At 26.6% G+C, this 23,242-nt stretch overlaps 3 protein-coding genes across 3 annotated transcripts; all 3 read right to left on the bottom strand.

Moving 5' to 3' along the window:
• Positions 1 to 424: 424 nt before the first annotated feature.
• On the bottom strand, positions 425 to 6,831 carry LOC109805951 (ubiquitin receptor RAD23d). Its single transcript, XM_083073209.1, has 12 exons — positions 6,663 to 6,831; positions 6,308 to 6,469; positions 4,199 to 4,255; positions 3,691 to 3,761; positions 3,542 to 3,589; positions 2,989 to 3,166; positions 2,141 to 2,284; positions 2,005 to 2,067; positions 1,849 to 1,896; positions 1,650 to 1,753; positions 1,004 to 1,082; positions 425 to 818 (listed from the first exon to the last, which is right to left on the bottom strand). Exons 1-12 carry the CDS (start codon positions 6,726 to 6,728, stop codon positions 702 to 704), a joined length of 1,137 nt encoding a protein of 378 aa, XP_082929335.1. The 5' UTR covers positions 6,729 to 6,831; the 3' UTR covers positions 425 to 701.
• Positions 6,832 to 12,821: 5,990 nt separating this feature from the next.
• LOC109806243 (adenylate isopentenyltransferase 5, chloroplastic) lies at positions 12,822 to 15,115 on the bottom strand. Its single transcript, XM_083073325.1, has one exon. The coding sequence runs from the start codon at positions 14,367 to 14,369 to the stop codon at positions 13,452 to 13,454; it is 918 nt and encodes a 305-aa protein (XP_082929451.1). The 5' UTR covers positions 14,370 to 15,115; the 3' UTR covers positions 12,822 to 13,451.
• A 1,492-nt stretch (positions 15,116 to 16,607) lies between these two features.
• Positions 16,608 to 19,262, bottom strand: LOC109806651 (adenylate isopentenyltransferase 5, chloroplastic). Its single transcript, XM_020369123.3, has 2 exons — positions 19,199 to 19,262; positions 16,608 to 17,875 (listed from the first exon to the last, which is right to left on the bottom strand). Exon 2 carries the CDS (start codon positions 17,843 to 17,845, stop codon positions 16,928 to 16,930), a length of 918 nt encoding a protein of 305 aa, XP_020224712.1. The 5' UTR covers positions 17,846 to 17,875; positions 19,199 to 19,262; the 3' UTR covers positions 16,608 to 16,927.
• Between the last annotated feature and the right edge of the window lie 3,980 nt (positions 19,263 to 23,242).

Genomic DNA, 23,242 nt, shown 5'->3' with positions numbered 1-23,242 from the left:
ATGAAATAATTCAAACAGAGATGACTCGAAACAACTGGAAATGAATTTGAGTAAAATAATATTGTGATAGAGCTCGGAAAAAGGCAGTAAATATGAGTAGAATAATGCTGCCTAAAATAACTGGTCATTTGGAGCCAAGTTGAAAAGGATGACTTTAATAAGTCCGGATGAAAGGGATAAATATAGAGAGAAGTACCATAAAATTGTAAAGTTAAAAAGGAGAAATGGATGCAAGTGATAATGGAAAAAGGAAACGTAGGGGGTGAAAACAATGACCGCAGGAAGAGGAGGTGATGGTGGTGAAGAAGAAAAAATTAAAGGTAAAAGATCCTTAGTATGAAGAAGAAAAATACCGCTTAAAGTGGAGAAACCCTTCAAACATCGTGTTAGTGCATCGCCACTTAAAAAGACTTTGCCATTTGCCTTGAAGTTCAATAAGTTTCTAGCTTCTCATTAATATAAATAATAGACCGTCAAATAAACGAATTTATAAAACTAGGAATATAGGCTGGGGAAAAATAAAGGTTTCTGTATTCTAGTCAATGGCATTAAACGATGTACCGATGCTATTGTTCAAAGGATGATAAAAGTATATCAAATATTAACATTGGCATTTCTCCAAAGATTGCAGAAGACTAACAAATGACACCAAAGAACCATCATAGAAGATCTCAGTTGGAGAAGATGAACTAGAACTTTAACTAGTCCTCAAAATCATTCTGGTGATCCAACAGATAGTTGGCTGCTAGATCCTCATTTTTATTGCATGCAAAGAACACCTCCAACACAAGATCTCGATCAAATCCCATATCTTCAAGCTGCCAAAATGATGAGAATGACATGCAAGTTTCAAATATTTGGATAACTTTCATAAACTATTGCTAATGGCAATACAGCAACTGAGTGCCAAAACCAAGAATGCACTATCAAGCCAATGCAGCTAGATAACAATAATGAAGCTCAAGTTAAAACAACTCATTGGAAAGTAGTGTCAATAGCTCACCCGTTGAATGGCCTCATTCTCTTCAGGGGTGACAGTGATGGCATCAGGCATCATGGAAGCCAACTGACCCTGTAGATTCCTGGTCACACAATTTCAACACAATAGCTTGAGAATCTAAATATCAAAGAAAGCCAACATACCTATCCTCCTCCCTCCCCTCCCTTTCTCACCATGAGTCTCCAGATTATAGTTTTTAAAAAAAAAACAAATCGTGTCAAACCTACAATATTTCCTAGCCTCCCCTGTATAGGATTAAGATCATATGACACTAGTGTAAGTCAAAATCAATCCTAAACAAATGAATAATCTTTTGTACAATGAATTTCCATAAATCCTATATATTATGTCTCCATTGCATGACATCTGATTATTTTTATTCTGTCATTATAATTGAGGTCAATGGATGCATTGGTGTGTGGGGTATTTTTTGATAAGAAAATATATGTTTTTGGGTCGTGTGTCTGTGAATCCTTTTTGAACTCATAATTCAAGATTTTTCTTCTAAACTTTGTCATCCATGTATTTCTGATTTCTGAATTACTTTATCTGCTAATGAAAAGGGTATGGACCTAATTTGGAGCTCATTTAAATCTTAATAAACTATTAAATTAAAAGAAATACTGCAAACTTAAAATAGCCATCTTACTCTTCCCCTTCAGGTTCATTTATAAGGTCAAGGAAGTCAGCTTGATGATCCTGGATGAGCTGCATTAGCTGAGGATTCTGTTTGCCCAGTTCCTGAAGCATAGGCTGTAATGGGGAAAAAAATTATTTATGATGTCCGGTGATTAGGTGAGGTTCAAATTGGCAATCGTAGTAACTGGATCTACCAGTACCAATAGTACCTGCAAAATTTGGGGGTTTGCTTGCACCATCGCTCGTAATGCTTGGAACTGAAATGTCAAAGAATAACATTTTTAGATGCATAAATAAAAAAAATAAAAATTAAAAAATAACTAAAATGAGGCCTAGATTCCATAAAGAAAATACAATTAAACTACCTGTTGATTGTTACGCAAGAAATCCAAGTCTCCTGCATCATTTGTACCCATATCGGGAAGGCCCTGATTCAGACATAATTGTATTTAACCAGCCAATATCAAAATTTAACTTTACCACATAATAGAGTATATATACCTGGGGAAACAGGTTGAGTGGATTGGTGTTGGGTCCACCAGTAGGTACAGCTGGTTGGGGAGCCTGGATTGATGAGGAATTATCTGCCCGACCAGTTGCCGGGGATCTGGCAACAGCTGGTAGATCAGCTTGTTCAGGAATGCCCTAACAGATAAATTTTGCATTAATTTTAGATTAAATAAAAAAAAGTTGCCAAAACATGAAAACAAAACAATATTATTGAGACACAATTACATTCTGAATTTGCTTCAAAGTTTAAGGAGTCAAGACAAAACCATAAGCACCGAAGCTTACTCCAAATACACATAAAACTATTACATAGGCCATATGATGATAAATGTTGACAGCTTTATGACATGATCTAGTTAGTTATTTCAAATCATATAATTTATGATACAAAAATCACACAACAGGTACAAAACATAATTTTCCCTCTACAAGTAGTTTTTTATAGCATAACCATGGTTTCAGACATTTAATCTCATAACACAAAAGCCACATGTTTGACACTCAAAAATTAAACAACCATCTACTCCAGCTGATTTCAATCTTATTATCTTAATTTTTTTCTATTCCCAAACATTTCCATTTAGGATGCTGGAGACATGTATTTCAGTGTATATAGATATATCAATAAAACAGTACTGGCACAAGACAGCATAGTTGACTAAAAGCACAAGTTTTGAGAGAATAATTCTTTGCCGCATAGTCAATCAAAATTTGAAAATGGCATGGGTAGCCAAAGGAGTCTCTAAAGAAAGCATCCAACAGATAACAAAGTACCAAACTAACAGCTGGAACATCATACTTTACAAAGGAAAGAAGCCAGAGTCTGCACAGATACTCACAGAATAGAGATATTCAATAGCTCTTTCAGGATTGTTAAATGCAGCCCGAAGAGCACGGATAACAGTATCACGATCCCAATTTCCTCCCCCCATTTCTAGAATTTGTTGAATAGTTGATTCTAAATTATCTCCAGCAACAAGATTTGATTCTGCAAGGCCATAGGTACTGGGCACAGCACTGCAATAACCGGTATATACAACAAAAAAAAAAAAGTATTTAAGTTCACACAGTGATAATACACGCACAAATAAAGAGAACTTGGATCTTTAAGTTATTCAGAGTAAAAGAAACAAATGGCCCATGAGTAAGATACTTCATAATGATAGCAATGATAATACACACAAATTAAGAGAACTTGGATCTCTAAGTTATTCAGAGTGAAAGAAAAAAATAGCCCATGAGTAAGATAGTGTGCAGTGATAGCAAAAAGTCATCATTTACAAAATAAGTGAGCAGCAGCTGGTAACATCAAAGTTGCAACAAATTATCAACCATGTTTTAAGTACAGAAGACATATTGATGCCCGTGATAGAGAAAATGCCAGATACTCACGTAGTGGGAGGATTTATAACTGGACTTTGCTCAGAATTGGATACTCCCCTGAAAGCAAAGTGGGACAAATAAAAGAGTTTTCCGTGAAACCAAAAAAGAACATTTCATCATGCTGAAACTTTGAAGCAGGGAAACAAATATGAACTCACTGTACTACAGTCGATGCAGGAGGTTGAGATGGTGATGAAGTAAGAGGCAAAGAACTTTCAGGTTGGGCTGCCTAAACATGTAAGTAGTAAGTAAAAGGAAACAAAAAAATATGAAAAATGAGGTTTTATTGTGGTCAGTGGATGAAGTCAAAACAAGACCTAAATATTTATGCAAAAATTGAATATTATTAAAATAATATGAATTAAAAGAAATTAACCAAAAACAGTTCATATCCAAATATAGATACTTGGCATAAAGAGTATATACGTAATCACTATAAAATTGTGTTTGAATGCCAACACAAGTATGTACACACACATTGAGAAGACTTAATGAAACAATATTACTTTTTAAATCATTAAAGGATCATTGAAATATCCATTCAACTGCAACAAAAGTAAAGACATCAAGCTTCAAGTTTTGAGGAGTCAATAAATGTAAAAATGTTCAACTGATAAAAACAAAAAATAAGAAAAAAATAAATAAATGTAAGGTTTTTGTAGTCACCAGGTTTGGGGTTGCAGCTGAGGCAGTTGAGGCTCCACTTGATGATGATACCTTACTCTGCAATGGGCAGATCACTACAGATGTTTAGCAATAAGCCAATGGAAGCAACACTAAAATTAACAAGGAAGGATACCAGCAATGTTTTTTCTCCCCCTTTAAAAAGTATCCATTACCACCTCCCGAGATAGTACAATTTCAATAAAAACTTTACTGATACAACTATCACATAAAAAGTCTCGGATTTTCTTGGCACTGGAAAAGGAAAAAATGAGGAGGTTGTGTGGAGTGGAGCTCATTTGCACTCCAAACCAGAAACTTTGGGAACTAGAAAAGCAATTAGAAAGTGATTTCCCACCTTCAACCATGCAACAAGCAAAAATTAAAATCTTTTTCACAGATATGCGGCATTTCTAAAAAAACCAGGATGCAGGTATGATTTAATATGGTGCAACCACAAATAACTATAACCAAAAAGTAGATAAAAGATTTCTTCTTATTTTCAGCATTAATCATTGCAAACACAATAGAAAATGGAAAACGAATCTCCTGCAGTTTGAAAGAGAACTGCACCCTGCAGTTACTGATCTCCCCAGTCCCCATTCATGCAAGTTTTTTCTCTCCCTTATAAATCAAATTATCAAATGTTAAAATTAAAGGAATGATTGAGTTCACAAAATTATAGAGGATCTTAATCCACAAAAAACATATTCACAAAAGTTCAACATTTCACAACCGTGCTTTTGACTGCAATATCAAGGTTTTTAGGGTCTCTACAACCACAATGCAACAGCAATTGTGGCCACATCAGCCACATTTGTCCCCAATTTCCCACAATATCAAGGATTGCATGAAACCGTGAGGTCCACAACCATGACCACAGCTTAAAATCTGAGCTTGACCATTCAAAAAGGAAAATCATACAATGCAAAAGTGTGCCATGTAAGCTGAATCATCTAGTGCTGTGTAAGGAGTATCCCAGTTAGATAAAAGATACCAACCCAAGCTTTCTAACTTCCCCAATAAATTCAAATAGTTAAAACAATTAAGAAATATAGTGTACGTATCAAGTAAAAAATTCTTCTTTTTAAAGGTTTTAGAAAACAGTCTATGACGACAAAACTTCAGTTGTAAGTTCAAGATTTTGAGGTGTCCTATCAAGTGAAGACTTTTCTTAAATGTTTTGATAAATAGTTTGTGACGTCACGATTTCAATTACAGTGTCAAGGCTTTTGGGGTGTCTTTGAAGTTTTAAAGAACAGTTAATGACATCACAGTTTCAGTTGTAAAGTCAAGGCTTTTGGGGCATCATGAGGGTTCTAAAAAACAGCTTGTGACGTCACGATTTTAATTGCTGTGTCAAGGCTTTTGGAATGTTCTCAAAGTTTTAAAAGACAATTTGTGACGTCACAATTTCAGTTGCAACATCAATGCTTTTTGGATGTCCTCAAGGATTTACAAAACAGTTTGTGACATCACAATTTCAGGCGCGCTTTTGAGGTGTCCTCAGTTTTAAAAAAACAGTTGGTGACATCACTGTTTCAATTGCAACTTCAACATTCTTGGGGTGTCCTCAAGGTTTTTAAAAACAGTTTGTGACGCCGCAGTTTCAACGTCAACACTCTTGGAGAGTCTTCAAGGTTTTAAAAAACAGTTTGTGACTTCAGGGTTTCAATTGTAACATCAACGGTTTTGGGATGTCCTCAAGGTTTTAAAAAATAGTTTGTGACTTCAAGATTTCAATTGTAACATCAACGGTTTTAGAATGTCCGTTTCTGCAACACAACTGCAATTGTGGCCACATTTGTCCCCAAATTTCTCATAATTTAAAGAGTAGCATGAAATCACAATTCAAAATCTTACTCTTCTCATCATGAAAAAATGAGAGCTACCAGATTAAAAATTAATTAGTGGTCAACCACTAAAAAAAGTTACATACATGCATATATACATACATACATATATATATATATATTGACCATCTAAATATTATCCCACAGTTTATACATATATTTCTCCTTTCCATGGAAGAGAACATGAAGTTTTTTCTTTACTCCTTCATTCTTGAAAAATTAGAACAACACAAACCAGGTACCAAAACAATAACATCACCTTGCTTAACATGATCACCACAAAATTGTTCTCAGCAACTTTATTCTCTTCGAGGGTTGTGGCATCCTTAAGCACCTTCCCCTGATGAATAAGCATTTGCTGAGCAGCAGGATAAACATCCACACCTTGCACCGCCTCTATATTTTTCTTGACATCAGCAACCTAATATTAAGAAAATCAACATTTCACAGACCAAATAAACAACAAAATTAAATTAACATTCCAGAGAAAGACAATCCCAAATATCTAATAGCATTTTGATTTGACACAAATGCAACTATAGCTCCAAGAAAACAACTTGAACAGCGAGAAAATCAGAAGGGAAAACAAAAGGAAAATCATGTGATAGCATTACCGTGTCTTGAGGATTAACTTGGATTTCGAAGTGAGTCCCCTTGAGAGTCTTGACGTTAATCTTCATGTTGGTTGGGGTTTGGGTTCTCCGAACACCGCGCGCGGCGCAAGGAGTGGTTTGCTTCTTTTGGGGGAAAAGCACACACCAACCAAGTCAGCACAGCAGGCAGCACTCCGTTACGTTTATATATGAATACATGGAAGCGGTGACTTATCATGTGAGAGTGCGACCACAGTTACAGAAACTCTATCCACGTCCCAGTTAAGCACGTGGCCATCCGTGCGATTTCACTATCTGATCGGATGGATTGAATTAAATCTTGCTCATGTTTCTTTCTTGCATATTGGATGTCATTTTACACGACTCTTTAGTCTTTATCTTCATTCTTTTTGTTCTATTTTTTATTATTAACTATATTTTTAGGATAACAAATAATAAAACTAATAAATAAATAGTGTGATTCATCAAAAAAAAAAAATATATATATATATATATGTGATTTTTAATTATTAATTAAAAAAATAAGTTAAAGAATGATATAATATTTTTCTTTAAGATATTTTATTTTTATTTTTATTGATAAATATTTTTATTAATTAATTACTGATTAATAATGTATAGTAAATTTAATTTATTATAAATATTTTTTTAAAAAAATAATCATGTTTAATAACTTGTCTATTAAAGTTTATGATATGAAGGTGCAATATTTGGTCATTTATGACAAAAAAAAATGCTTAAATATTATTACAAGTGGCAATGAGAATAAGTTTAGGAATTTATAACGTGTTTTCTTTAAAGTCTAGTATGACCTTACTTGTTTAATAAAAATATTAAATTTTGTCTTTTAAAAAAAGTTTATTTATTTGAAAATGTCAAATTTAAACTTATAGAAAAATGTGTTACACCTGATAGATTAATCTATTTATTTATATAATATAACGAAATTAATATACATATATTATTAAAAATATAAATAAATAAATTTATAAAATAAAAATAATTCATCAATATTTAAAATATATTTTTATATAATTATTTTGTTCATTATTGATCTATAAGCTTACAATCTGTACTTGAGTGTACATCAACATACATGAATTATCCATTCAACAGAAAATGATTCAATTTTTCTCTTATATTTTTTCAAAAAAATTTAATTTTAATAATACTAAGTAAATTATATTTTAAAAATAAATTTATTAATTTTTAAAATTAAATTTATTAACTTAATTAATATTATTAATTTAAATAAGTTTTTAAATAGGTTAATAAGCTAATCAAGTTTTAAAAAGTTTTGGTCAGACCTATAAAAAAATTTATGATAGATAATAGGTTAGATTTAAACTTTAATTTTAATTTTACACAACATGTCTAATCTATATATTCAAAGTTTGACTTATTTTTATCTCTATATGTAAGGACGAGAATCAATATTAAATAGGGAAAAATTGTTTAAAGTGTGGTATGATCTAGTTTATTTAATAAAAAATTAAACTTGAGATTTAAAAAAATATATTTATCTAAAAAGTTAGACTTAAACTTATAAAAAAATTTGTTACTATTTGTCTATATAGTATAATAAAAAAATATGCATATTACATTATTAAAAATATAATGAAATAAAAAAATTATTAAAAAAATAAACTATCAATATTTTTTATATTTCCACTACATTTATCATGTAATTTGATTTTTTGTATTATAAATTCATTAGATTAGATTATCCTTTTTTGTCATAGTTTGTGTAAGAGTATATGTTAGTGTATATAGGTATGTATGGATTGTCCCTCTTATATTATTTTTTATTTTTATTTTAAAATCTATTTTTTAATAATAATGGAGTAAACTATTTTTTTATCAAGCAAATTAAAAAAAACTCATATATATTTAAAATAAATTTATTAACTTACTTAAAATTAATTTATTGACTTATTTAAATTTTTTAATATAAAATAAATTTTTAAATAGATTAATAGACTAGATTTTTAAATATGACTTTCAAGTTATGGGAATATCTTTGTGAATAATACTCAAACTTCTTTGTGGTTGATGTGCATGGATGGTTTTACATACAAAAATCTTTTCTTGAAATATAAGAGTATGTTTTGTGATCATGATCCATGGCATTCACAAGGACCCGTGCTTTTCTCTTTTAGAGCTTCTATAATGTTTTGGTGGAGTTTGATTCCCCAATAACTTAAGTCTCATCAAGGGTGGATGTGAATTCAATCACCCATGGTACACACTTGTTTAGGAGCATGAATTTGATTATGACATGACTCTTTTTTTTCTTTGTCGTTGGTGGTGCCTTAGCTCATTTTGTTTTTCAAAATAAAAAAGTTAATAACATTGGTATAATTTTTATTAAATATTATACTGTTTAATAATTTTATATTAAATATAAATTTAATTATTATATTGAAAGTTCTTTACTTTTAAATTATATATATAAAATTTTATATACTCTTAAATTATATATATATAATTTTATATATATTAATTTAAGATGATTTGATACTTTATTTTTATAAAACAAAATTAACATATTATATACATTTCAAAATATACTAAAATATGAACACTTTAATTACATTCAAGTTATTGTTCAATTTTAACAAAATTTGATATAAACATATAAAGTGATATGAACTTTTATTCTAATGATTGAGTTTACAAAATTTACATTTAATATAAAATTATTGAACGGTGTAATACTTAATAAAAGTTATACTAAAATTATTATAATATTCACACACACAAACATATATATATATATATATATATATATATATTAAGTTTTATTATGTTAATAATTACATAATATAAAACATATTACCAATGTAGAAAATTAGCAGGATATTAGTAGATTATTTCTCTTTTCGAAAGTATTGTATATAATTATAAAACTAATTCATCTCATACAGTGAAATAACAATAATAAAAAAAATTATAAGTCACGAGCAAAGTAGATAACAGCATGCAGCAAAGAATATACCCAGCAGTTCTCTAAATGGGAGGGAAATGTATCTATGTTAGTGAGGTGACAGCCCGAAACCTTCGTGAAATTACACTGCATCAAATTTAAAGATATGAAAGTTTGTAATGCATGAGTGAAAAATATTACAACAGCAGCAATAATATAAATATTGTTTTTATAATTTTGTTACTAATATAATTTATGTGCAGTGTTCAATTCTAGTACGATGTTAATATTTAACTACGTGAAGTCATTATAAAAAGAATGTAATTTAAGAATGATTTAGAAAGGGTAAAAAAAATGTCGGAGAACAATAATAAATGAAATTCATATCGTATATATAAAAATGTTTTAGAATAATATAAATACTTACTTATACAATTTATAAATTAATATGCTTTTAAATAAATTATTTACATATCATGTAAACATTTATTTGTGATATGTTTTCCTTTTAGGAAATTTGTGATATCGTTATTAATGTGTTAATATGTAAAATTTTATTTACTTGCAAATAATTGTTATATGTATTTTAAATATAATAGAGGTTAATTTCATTCTACGTAAAAAATACTTACCCAATTAACTAATTAAAAAGAAATAATTATACATTCTTTCTGTATTTTAAATATAATATTTGGTTAATTTTTTATATATTTCCGATGAAAAATTATTCACATGTACATTATCAATTAATAAAAAAAATCATGATTAACACGTAATTTTAAAATAATTATTATAAAGACTAATTAACTTACTATATGTGATTGTTGTAATTAGATGGTTACATTGTTCCTATATTGTCACCTTTTTATATATTAATATCATTTATTGTGATGCAAAAATTTCTCTCAAATTAGAATGAGTTGAAACAATCTGAACACATTTGAATGATGTATAATAACTTAAAAGAATTAATTTGTACTATCTATATTAATAAGATGTATATATTTTTAATAGTTCATTACATAAAAATTTTATAGTTAAGTATGTTTGACTTTGAATAATTTAAGGATGAGTCAGTAAACTTTTGAGAAGTTTCTCAAAAAGCTTGTGAGTGGAAACAAAATATACTAAAAAGTGTTATGTTGGTTTATGGGAACAACTATTAATCTTAGAGACAGTTGAATATCTTAAAAAAAGATTACCTACGAAAGACTGAAGGCTTTTAACTGAAAAGAGTTGTGTGAAGTATCATATGAAGTGTCATAAAATGAAATTGCACTAGGACGTCAAATTTAAGAAGTATTATATAAATAATTTTTGAGACATGTTGAAATCTTTTACTTACCCTAGTAATATATAGAGTTTGAATTCTTTACCTTTGACTTGCATTTTAATCTTCTTATTCCACAATTTTGGACCTACACAAGTGAATTAATGTAACTAATACAATTATGATGACTACTAAAACCAAGGTGATTCGTGTTTTTATATGTTTTGTATAGAAAAAAAAAAGTAGTATTTTTGTGAAAAAAAATATGATCCATAATTATTAATTGTGAAGAATAAAAAAACCAATTAAAAAAACTAATAGGTAGTTAGTGAAATTTTGGTACTTAAAAAATATAAAATTTTACATATTTAGATAAAATAAAAAGGGAAAAAATAGTTTGTGCAAAAGTGAAAATTAAAGGAGATGCCAAAGTTTCTCCCTTTATATAATGTTATATATTACATTTATTACTTTGTATGTGATTTCTTCGAATAAAGAGTTTCTTGAAACTCACAACCTTGTTGAAAGTATTGATTTTTTTTTTTCATCTCTGCAATATCTATCATCAATAGTAGTGACTAATTAAAAGTATTGGTTCATCTTGTATTTTTAGTTATTTTAATCATTAATAGGCAAATGATATGACCATAACACAATTTATATAACTCTCGAAGTGAGTATATATAGTTGTGCACTTATCTCTCTAAATTATCACCCTTATATGTAACAACCACATCGTAGTTTCTTGCTAATAATTCCTAAAGTTACATGAACGTAAACCATAAATGGAATCCACACTGAACTTGAAATACAAATACGCAACCTCAAATTTTAACTCACCAATCCAAGTAGTGAAACCATTTTCTACTATTTTTTTTTTTGCATTGATAATTTTTTTTTTCTTTTATCTCTTTCTTTAATCTACCATTTTCTACTAGCATGAAGTTTCCATAAAAATATTTTTCAAAGAGACACTCATAATCGATTTTATTTTTTAAAAAACACATAATTAAAAAAAGGACGCAGAAAATAAAGAAAAATGTATTAAAATGAATGATGTGATAAAAAAAAAGATAAAGAGAAAAATTAAATATATACATTATTACAAAAAAATATATTTAAGTTATCAATGATAAATTATTAATATATAAAATTGATTTATACAATATGTTTTGTCTTTTTTTTAATATTTTTTGTCCCAAATCTCTCGAAAGGCTTTCTATATAAGTATTATATATATATATATAACTTATTTTTTTTAATCTTTAAATATAATGTATATATATATGGAATTATTGAAGGAAGGAAATTTAATTATGTTAACACTTAAAAGAAGAAAAAATGTTAAAACTTTGAGTGTGTAATCACAAAGTTCTATATAATTCAAATAAGATTGCATCTTATTAAAACATACTAATATTTACTAATATTTGTTAACACAAGTGATAACGATTTATGTCTTTTAACCTAAGTTGTTTAGGATTTGAATCTTAACATTGAATATGAAATAATATATATTGAAAGAATAATATTCATCTTATATGTGTTTATGATCCTTGATTGAAATTAGTCACTATATGTTTTATACTGATATCATAGTTGTAAAAAAACCAATATCTCTAAAAAAAATACTATTTTTAATTATTTAAAAAGTGTGATAAATGGTGTAAAAAAGTAGTGTGATATATATATAGTCATTGAATATTTATAATATTAAATAATAGAGAGAAATAATATTTATGCTTTCATAATAAAGAGTCTTACAAAGTTTACGATATTAAATATGTCTAAATATATTTTAAATTCATATTCATATACTTTTTCTCGTTTAATTATTCCTTTAAAAAAATAATTTTAGTTCTTTGACATTTTCTTAGTTTTTTTTAGTACCTACCATTATCATATCTTTCAAAATATGTATTTTCATAACAAATGAAATATTAAATAATTAAAAATAATAATATTTTAAAGGTTCAATTATCCTTTTAATTTCTATAGTTTAATATTTTTTTTACTTTTTATTTTCTATAATTTAAAATATTCTTTTTTTAATCCTTATACATATCATTTTAAAGTCTTTGTAAAACTTAATGTCTCTAAAAAGTAAATTTTATATAAAAAAATAAAATAAAAGTTATATGTATAAGAACTAAAATAATGAAATATTTTTAATTATAAAAATTAAAAGGTAAAGTTGATGAAAATTTAAAGATAAAAATGGTAATTAAACTTATTTTAAATTAAAATAGCTAGATTATTATTAGGTGCATAATTAAATTAGTTATTCTATTTATTATTTTATATAAATAAAATAATTACATATAATTATTATAGTAATTTTAACATATTATTAACATTTTTTTTTTGCTTTTAATATGGCTTTTACTTTCATATATATGCTTATCAAATTAATTAATGATCTAATATATAAGATTAAAAAAAATCATGTAAAATAACTTATTTTATTTATGATATTACTCATTAACATGAGCATGTAGTTTTACATTGAGAGGAAAAAATTATTTATACATAATATTGTTTTTATATTTTTCCTCCATTTATTTATTATTAACTGCACTAAGTTGGTCCCTAGCTAGTCAAATTGAAGGATTTTGGAAGCACAAAAAATGAGTTGTTGGTCATTTTGGTGCGGTGTCCCTCCTTGTTTCAGAAATGTTTCCACTATGTCAATGCTTGGTTTGAACACAATCTCTTGGTACAAGTACTTATAATCCATTCCCTTTAAAACAGCTTCCAAGACTTGTGTGGAATCAATTTTAGTCATTCTCCACCCAAGTTCATAGTTCATCTTATGGATCTTCAAGAGTTGCATCTCAGCCAACTTACGAGTGTTCTCTTTGGTTCTCACAATGGCATGTTGTAGCATCTTCTCCTTTTGAGCCTCATCATTTATTTCCTTCTCTACAAGCAAATATTCCCCCAGCTCAGGAACCCCAATGGCTCTTCTAACCCCTCGAGAGTAATCTGCTACAGGAGTAAAAGCTTCTCGAATCTCATCAACAACACCTGCATCAAGCATTTCATCCACTCTCTTATCTAAATACTGAAACAACACGGGTAAAGACACGTCAAGCCAAATGAAACAACAATCATATTTGGAACGAAATGCAATGTTGGGGTCTTGAAGCAGTGTTGTGAGGTAAGTGTTTGAGCCTCCAACGATGATGGGAAGGCTTCCATTTTTGATGATGAGATCAAGAGCAACAAGAACACTCTTGCAAAAGTCATCAACAGTGAAGTCATAATCAGGGTCATCGATGATGCCTAACAGGTGATGGGGAATGGCACAACGTTCAGACTCTGACACTTTGTTGGTGATGATGTCAAAGCCTTTGTAGACTTGGATTTTGTCAGAGTTGATGATTTCGGAGGGGAATTTTGTGGCCAAGTTGATGGAAAGCTTAGTTTTTCCTGTGCCAGTTGCACCCATTATAAAGATAACCTTCTTCTTGCCAATGGGTGAAGCTGCAGAGCAAGTCAGAGCTGCCATTAGATGAGATTCTTCAGTATATGTTCTTATATGTTCACACTCACACCACAAGTACTTATTTATATGTCTCTTAATCACATTATCACTTTTGAGTCTATGACAATTATACTTTCTTCTTTTGCACTTTCTTTAATATGCAATTGTCTACTAGCTTGAGGTGTCATAAAAATATTGTTAAAGACACATCGATAATCTACTTCATTTTCTTTTTCAACACATTATAAAAAAGGAGAAGTACATAGAAACTATGTGCTACATAAATGATGCAATAAAAAAAGATAATGAGAAAAAAATAGATGTTTATAAATTATTGTAAAAGTATATTTTTAAATTAATAAAAATAACTTAATAAAATTATTTAAGTCACAAAGTTTTTTATATAAGCATTTTATTGGAACAAAATATAATGTATATATATATATATAGAGAGAGAGAGAGAATTTTATTAAAGGAAGAAATTAAATAATATTAATATTTAGGGGGCAAAACAATGATAAAAACTTTGGGTATATTGCATCAAATATTCATAAGAAGAATTTTATTATCCATAACAACATTCAACATCAAATAATATTACCACTCATAAAGAACACTTGTAATCCCTAAAAAGTGAGGAAAAATTAATTTTTTAATGCATTTAAAAAGTGTAATAATAAATAGTCATTAATTAAATGAATATAATATTAAACAGTGTTGATAAACAATATTTATACTTAGGTAATAAAGAGTCATTCAACATTTATAATATTATATTTTTTGACCACAGAAAACTTATAATATTAAATTAATAAGAGAAAGAAACATTATTTATATTTATGTAATTAATATTCTTTCAATGTTCATAATATTAAATAATAAAGAGAAATATTATTTCTACTTTTTTTCTTCTTCTGTTCACACGAATCTTGAAATCAATCTTGAAATTGCATATTTAAGATATTCAAAGCCACTTACTTTGAAACAACACATTTCATTTGATGATTATATTCCTTTAAATATGTTGACTAGTATTTCACTCGTAAATGTATATATGAATTATCGTATCGATGTGGTTTTAATTACATTTTAAACTATTAACACTTTAAAATTAATTATTTTTAATTTTCGTGATTAATTATAATCACAATTAACTTGTTATATATATATATATATATTTATTTATTTATTTTATGCATATATAAATTTTTTTCTGAATGTATTACATATGATTACTTGTTTTTTAATGATGATATAAAAGTGTTTTACATGATAACTAATGTACATATTATTTATTCATTAAATATTTTCTAATCAAATTAAAATCTAAAATAATATTACTTTTGGCCTTTTATATAAATGATTTTGCTTTGGTATAGCTAACACGTATAACTCATTATCACTAAATTAACCTATATTATATATAGTAGTAAAGTAATATTTTTAATTAAGACCTCATATCTAAAGTAGCAATCAAATCAAAGTTATTAGTTAAGAAATAAAAGTGTTAAATTATTTCTTTAACAGCTTTTAGTACGTTATTTTTTTTTTTTGAATCATGAGACACACACTATTTTTTTTTTTTTTTTACGGTTAAGGAAACAAAGACTCATTTAGTCATTTTCATATTTTTCATATCCTTATTTTATTATGAAGTTTATTGATCATGTATCATTTATTTTTCAAACAAGTGGATGCATTTATTTGTCTATTAACAATGAAAATTTGTCTTTTGAATTATGAGAAGTGTTATTAAATGTAATTACCATTTAAGTTATTTAATTATAAAATATTTGTAAAATAAAATTTAAACTTATGTTATTATTAATTAAACTTAGTTAACTTAATTATTTGAATTCATATGAATTAATTATTAGTTTTTATACAAAAATTAAAAATAATATAAAACTAAAATTAATTCATGCAATGCACATGTAAAATAACTTATTTATTATATAATATTACACATTAACATGAGTACGTAGGTCTACCATGAGTAGAAAAAAAAAAATATAAGAGCAATTATAATATAATCCCTCTTTCGCTAACATCTATTTTTTTTTATTCATTTAATATATCTATGCATATTTGCATTGAGAACATTTTCACTATATTTCATTTAAAAACAATTATAACTTAAATGTATAAAATGTGAATTTACTAGACATGCACCATGAGTGATTTTTTTACACAATTCTAATAACTAAAATAAATCACCATTGTTATAATTTTAGATTACAAGATAATTAACTTGTGATTAAATCACGATGTAAAAGTCATATAAGTCATATAGACTAATATTATTTATTGAATTAATATATTTAATTAAATAATATATAAGATTGAAAATAATTCATACAATTGACAAGTAAAATAACATTTTGATTATAATATTACTCATTAACATGAGTAGGTAGGGCATATACAATGAAAGGAAAAAAATATATAAAAGCATTTATAAGCCAATTCATCATTCACTATTAACATCTAATTAATTTTGCTTTTATATATTCTTATCATATTATTTATTATGGACCGCACAATAAGTTGGTCCTTATTGAAATTGAATGATGTTTTAACTTTTAGGTACAAATAGTGGCTTGTTCAGTATTTTGTAGGGGTGTCTTCTCCCATTCCCGAGTTGCCTTCTCTAAAAATCTTTTGACTATGTCAATGCTTGGTTTTAACACAATCTCTTGGTACAATTGCTTGTAATCCATTCCTTTTAAAATAGCTTCAAAGACTTGTGTGGAGTCAATTTTGGCCATTGTCCATCCAAGTTCATAGTTCATCCTATGGATCTTCAAGAGTTGTATCTCAGCCAACTTACGAGTGTTCTCTTTGGTTCTCTGAATGGCATGTTGCAACATTTTCTCCTTTTGAGCCACATCATCACTTATTTCCTTCTCTAGCAGAAAATACTCAGCCAGCTCAGGAACCCCAATGGCTCTTCTAATCCCACGAGAGCAATCTGCCCCAGGCACAAAAGCTTGTCGAATTTCATCCACAACTCCTAAATCAAGCATTTCATCCACCCTTTTATCTAAATAGGGAAACAAGACGGGCAAAGACACGTCAAGCCAAATGAAACAAGAATCATATTTGGATCGAAATGCGATGTTGGGGTCCTCAAGCAGTGTTGCCAGGTAAGTGTTTGAGCCTCCCACGATGATTGGTAGGCGTCCATTTTCGATGATGAGATCAAGCGCAACAGCAACACTCTTGCAGAAGTCATCAACTGTGAAGTCATAATCAGGATCCTCAATTACGCCTAACAGGTGATGGGGAACGCCACCACGTTCAGACTCTGGAACCTTATTGGTGATGATGTCAAGTCCCTTGTAGACTTGAATTTTATCAGAGTTTATGATCTCTGAGGGAAATTTAGTGCCCAGGTTGATGGAAAGCTTGGTTTTGCCCGTGCCAGTTGCTCCCATTATGAACACTACCTTCTTCTTCTCACCAGGTGAAGAAGGTGTAGAGTAATTCAAAGGCGCCATCGAATAGATATAGATAACAAATACTACTTCCTTTATATAACAAATTAATACATAATTAGATTAATTATCTCTTTAATTACTAATTTCATAATTTGAAAGTTTGTTTTAATAATAATACTCAGATCATAGAATTAAATAATTATAATGTTAATTATATATGTATTTAATCATCTTACTCATAAATTTTTTAACTAATAAACACGATTTATAGAATCCATAATTACATCTATATTCATAAAAAATATTCCATAACTCATTAATAAATTTATGGTAAATTAAAGGAATAAATGGATATTATCCATTAATGCATTTTAAAGTAGATATTATACCATAAATGTTGCATATATCCATATATATAAAAAGTGTTATTATAAATATAATATTTATAAGTATAATATATGTAAATATAAGTAAATCTATTCTATTTAATATATATCCATATTTAATTTTAATATTAATTTTAAATGAGATTTAATAACATATATTATATATTCTTATAACATATATTTACACTTTTAACAATTATGAAAATATATTTACTAACATATATTATAGATAAAAATAATTTTTAGTGATAATTATTGTGTTACTATTAAGTATGTGTCATTATAAAATATTTTTTTTATAGTGTAGACTTAAATTTCTTATAAATAAGATAATAATACCTTCATTTTTTTTATTAATTTGGAATTGTAATGAGAGTTTAAATTTTATATACTCAAAAAAAATTTAAGTGTTTTTAATAAGGTATGAAAAGTCAACTATCAAAATGAATAAATAAATAAATAAGATAGTTACTGATTAATTTTAGTGTACAATAGTCACACTAAAAGTTAAAACTTAGGATGATACACATTGTTTCATTTTTTACTACTATGTCAATTTTAATGGTTAAATTATTATTACTAAATTATTTCAAGCAAAGATCTTATTAACTTTAATGGTTAAATTATTATTACTAAATTATTTTAAGCAAATATCTTATTAGCTTTAACCTTGAGTGACTGGTGGACTCAATATTTTTCTCTCCAATAGAAAAAAGGAGGTTTTTGCAAACATGGTTGAAATGTCATGGAAGGTGATAGTAAAAGGAGAAAAAAGACGACAAATTGATTGTATGAAATGCATGATACCTTCGATGCAAATGTGATTCATACATTCATGAAGAATTATATTTAATTAATAACACTAAATATTTAGATTTTAAATGTTTCTTCATTAAAAATAAAGAGTATATTTCAGTAAAAAAAATTCTCAAAAATACATTTAAACTTTTATCTAATAGACTTTATGTATGAAAAAAAATAAAAGAACAAAAATTCAATTTGTATAGAAGAAGTTGCTTTAACTCACCTCTTATGTGGCTTGCGAGGAAATGAAATCAGGTACCCAGCGGTGGATTATGATAGTGGCGAGGTGTGTTATAACTTATATACATCCAAGCGATGGAACTTTGTACAGAAAATGAATGGATTAGAAAAAGTTGCTATTTTCCCATTTTAGTTTTTTTGTTATAAAATATAGAAATCTTTAATCTTTATTCTCAAAAGAAAAAAAAATGAAGTAAAATGAGATGCATGAACTTTTTCCTATTTTATTTTATTTTAATTAATATAAATAATATACAAAATAATTAATTTCATTTCATTTTATCACTCCCCAGCCACTATTTCTAAAATCATAGTTACTAAAGACCTTTATTTTAATTCATTAAAATTATAATGACAATAACATGATATTAGAATCATGTCTATACTATCTTAATTCTTTATTATTATGTTGATTTTACTGTTTTATATGTTAAACATTTTAGTTTCACATGCACACTTTTTAAAAATATTAAACGAAATAAAATGAGATGCATGACTTTTTCTTATTCCATTTTATTTTAAATAATAAAAACTTTTTTTTTTAATTTCATTTTATCATTCTCTATATGCATACACTAGACATTTAGCTACATGCACACTTTTACCATATGTTTAAAGAGATTTAGATGAGGAAAGAAAATACAAAGAAAAGAAAACACAGAATACAATATACTTTCCTTTCAATTTGAATTTGAATTATTTTTCATTTTTCTTGATTTCTTTCTACTCATCTAAACATAGGATTAGTTTTGTTTTAGTCTTTGCTTTTGACTGTGTATGTGTATTAACTCATCAAATAAAACTGCCACAAAATATAATTTCACGATGTAAAACTTCCAAAAATTTCCTGATAGGTACTCTGCCACAATTTTATTGTCAAAGTGACGATTTAACAACAGTCATAAATCTTGTTATGGTTTTATTTAAGGGAGTTAAACAACCTTGGGTAAAGATAGAATAATACAGTTTTAAATTTGAATCTTATTATTGTCATTATAATTTTTTATGAAGAAAAAAAAAAGTCACTTCTAATAACAAGAATAACACAAATTTAATAAAGTAGAATGTGTAGAAACTAAATTGTCTAGTTCCTAATTATAAGAATTAAAAAATAAATATAATTAAACTATAAGGATCAAATATAATTAAATTTTATTTTTTGGTATATTTTTTTTTAGTTTATGAATCAGATCTAAACAGTATCTCAAAATTAACAATCAATAATTAATATGTAATATTTAGTGTATAATTTTTTGGCACTTTTAAACTTGAGAATATATATATATATATGTGTGTGTAAAAAGTTAAAATTGATCTAAAAGATAAAAATAGAAATAATACAAAGTATCTAATTGTTTGGATAATCAATGATAGAAGTTAATTACAATGAATCGAGACACGAGAGTGTAAAAGTATTTAGATATCAATTAATATATTAATAACTATTATTTATTAAATATATAAAAGTATTTAATTCCTTAAAAAAATGTAATTAACAAGATCGTCTGTTTCTGTCAAACAAACAATTAAGATCGGTTGTTGTTAAATCACAATTAGATAGTTAAAATGGATATGAAAGACAAAAATTCAAAGAATACAAAGTATCTAATCGTTTAGACTTTAATTAATTAATGATAGAATTTAATTAGAAATGATGAGAGTGTAAAAGTTTCTATGTCATTCTCTAATCATAGATTAACATATGATAAAATTATTAAATTTTGTAATAATTATCTTAAAAGTACAATTTTTAACAGATTAAAAATGCAGTTCTTAAATATAAAAAACGATTCATCTTAACTAAGAAAGTTATTTATTATTATTTAATTATACTAATTATATTTTAAAAATATTTTTTAAACTTTGAGAATTTAAACTATTCTTTATGCAAACTTATATCATGAATGCAAATTAGTTATTGGAGGTGTCACCAATATTTATTAAATTAGGAAAATTTTAAAACATTTTATTAAGAATAAAAATAGTATAAAAAAAGTTATGTTTAAATTAACCCTTTTATTATATTTTATAAGAATATATTAATGATAATATTTATAATAATTTATTTATAAAGGAGGAAAAAAGTGAAATCATCATGTAACAACTTAGACGTCTCAATTTGAAATTATAGAATTAACTTAAAAAATGTTTGTGGATTTTTTTTTTTTACAAAAAGTTATAAATATGGTTGTAATAATTTACTTGTAACAACAAATATAGGGGACTGTCAAGCTATCATGACTCAAATTTTTCAAATCGAAAATGTAGAAATAACAAGACGCCATGCCAAAATTAAGATTTATATTATATAATTAATAATAAAAAGTCACGATTATGAATAAATTCATACCCAACAATACAATGGGTCGACATTATTATTTACTATGAAGAGGACATTTAGGCCTGAAGAGGCAAATTAAAATAATCTGACATATATCACAACTTTTTCTATATTTGTAGGAATTACAATGACAGATCATAATACTTAATCAAATAGATAACAAAACCAAAAATATAAACAGGAGAAATAAAATTTAGTTTTAATTTGAATGAAGATGAATATATAAATGCATAAAAGTTATGTACAGCCACATGCAGGTCATACATATTTAAAATAGAACTCCTTGGAAACAAATGGCATATGGACATGATATGAATTCACTTATTTTCACTAAAAGATATCAACAATACAAATGAAAATCCACAACAATAAAATAGATTAAAAAAAAAGGAGCTAGAATCAGGTTCTTAATTTAGATAATTCACATAAAATTATATGTTGGTGTAAAAACGTAGCTTATTAATTTGCACGAAACATTGAGAAAAAAAAAAGGAACAAAAATTAGAAGTAAATACAAAAAAAAAAGGACGTAGCATACATATCAAGAATGAACAAAAATGATAACAATAAAAAGATTTTTTTTTTCATAATTCAAGAATGACAATAATAAAAAGAAATATATATATATATATATATATATATATATATATATATATATATATATATATGAGTGTGTGTATATATATGTATATATTTTTTTATATGAAGCAAATGAAAAGGAAGAAAAGATGCAATGTTTTGTTTGTTACAGAAAGAAAAAAAAGGGAAAACTTACCCTGAATAGTGAATACTCTTTTAAAACTGCAAAGTAGACATTGGTAAGCAAAATGTTTAATAAGGTAGTTGATGAAAAATTAAAAAGGAAAAAGAGAGGCCTTATATGTGTATATATAAATGAAAAAATATTATATAATGAAAACATTTTGTAACATATAAATAGGGGAATGATGAAAGTGTTTGAAAACGCATACAAAAATAGCGAGATTGAAACGTTAACGTTTTGCAGTTTTTTTTTTTTTTTTTTTTAATCTGAAGCCTTGAACAGTTTCTTTTTATTTATTTGAAGCTTTACACCGATTTTTTTTTTATCAATGGAAATTAAACACGATATCAAAAAATTACGATCAATCATGCACATTACACAACTAATTAACTTAAACCGTTGGTAGCCATGAACAATTTGAGAAAACTTCAACAATGCAAACAGTATTCAAAGTGGGTGAAAGTAAAACATGTAGTTATTAGAAGAAGAAAAAAAATCTCTTCTATTTCTTTTATTTTATTTTATTTTATTATTTTTTTATACAAATATTTTATCCCCTGTACGGACTTTCAAAATTTCTAAATATTATCTTTCTTCTATAAAATTCAAATGATATAAAAAGTATATATTTAATGAATATAAATTGTATTTATTAAATTTAATAAATACACATATTTTATAGGATTACATGAAGGTTAATTATATACAATAATTACTAAATAAACAAATTAATAAGAAATCATATTTTTTTTACTTTTACAAATACTATATTACAATGAAGAAATATAATAATAATTTAATGATAATAATGTATATATATAAAAAAATCTGCGTATAGATTTATTTATAAGTATTTTTATTAATAACATTAAATATTATAGTTGTGTGTTCGTGCGTGCCTATTTATTGCACAATTGACACTA

The sequence above is a fragment of the Cajanus cajan genome, chromosome 4 (genome assembly GCF_000230855.2).
Source record: "Cajanus cajan strain Asha chromosome 4, NIPB_CcT2T_4, whole genome shotgun sequence".
NCBI classification, from domain to species: domain Eukaryota; kingdom Viridiplantae; phylum Streptophyta; class Magnoliopsida; order Fabales; family Fabaceae; genus Cajanus; species Cajanus cajan.
This window is presented reverse-complemented; position numbering and strand designations above follow the sequence as displayed.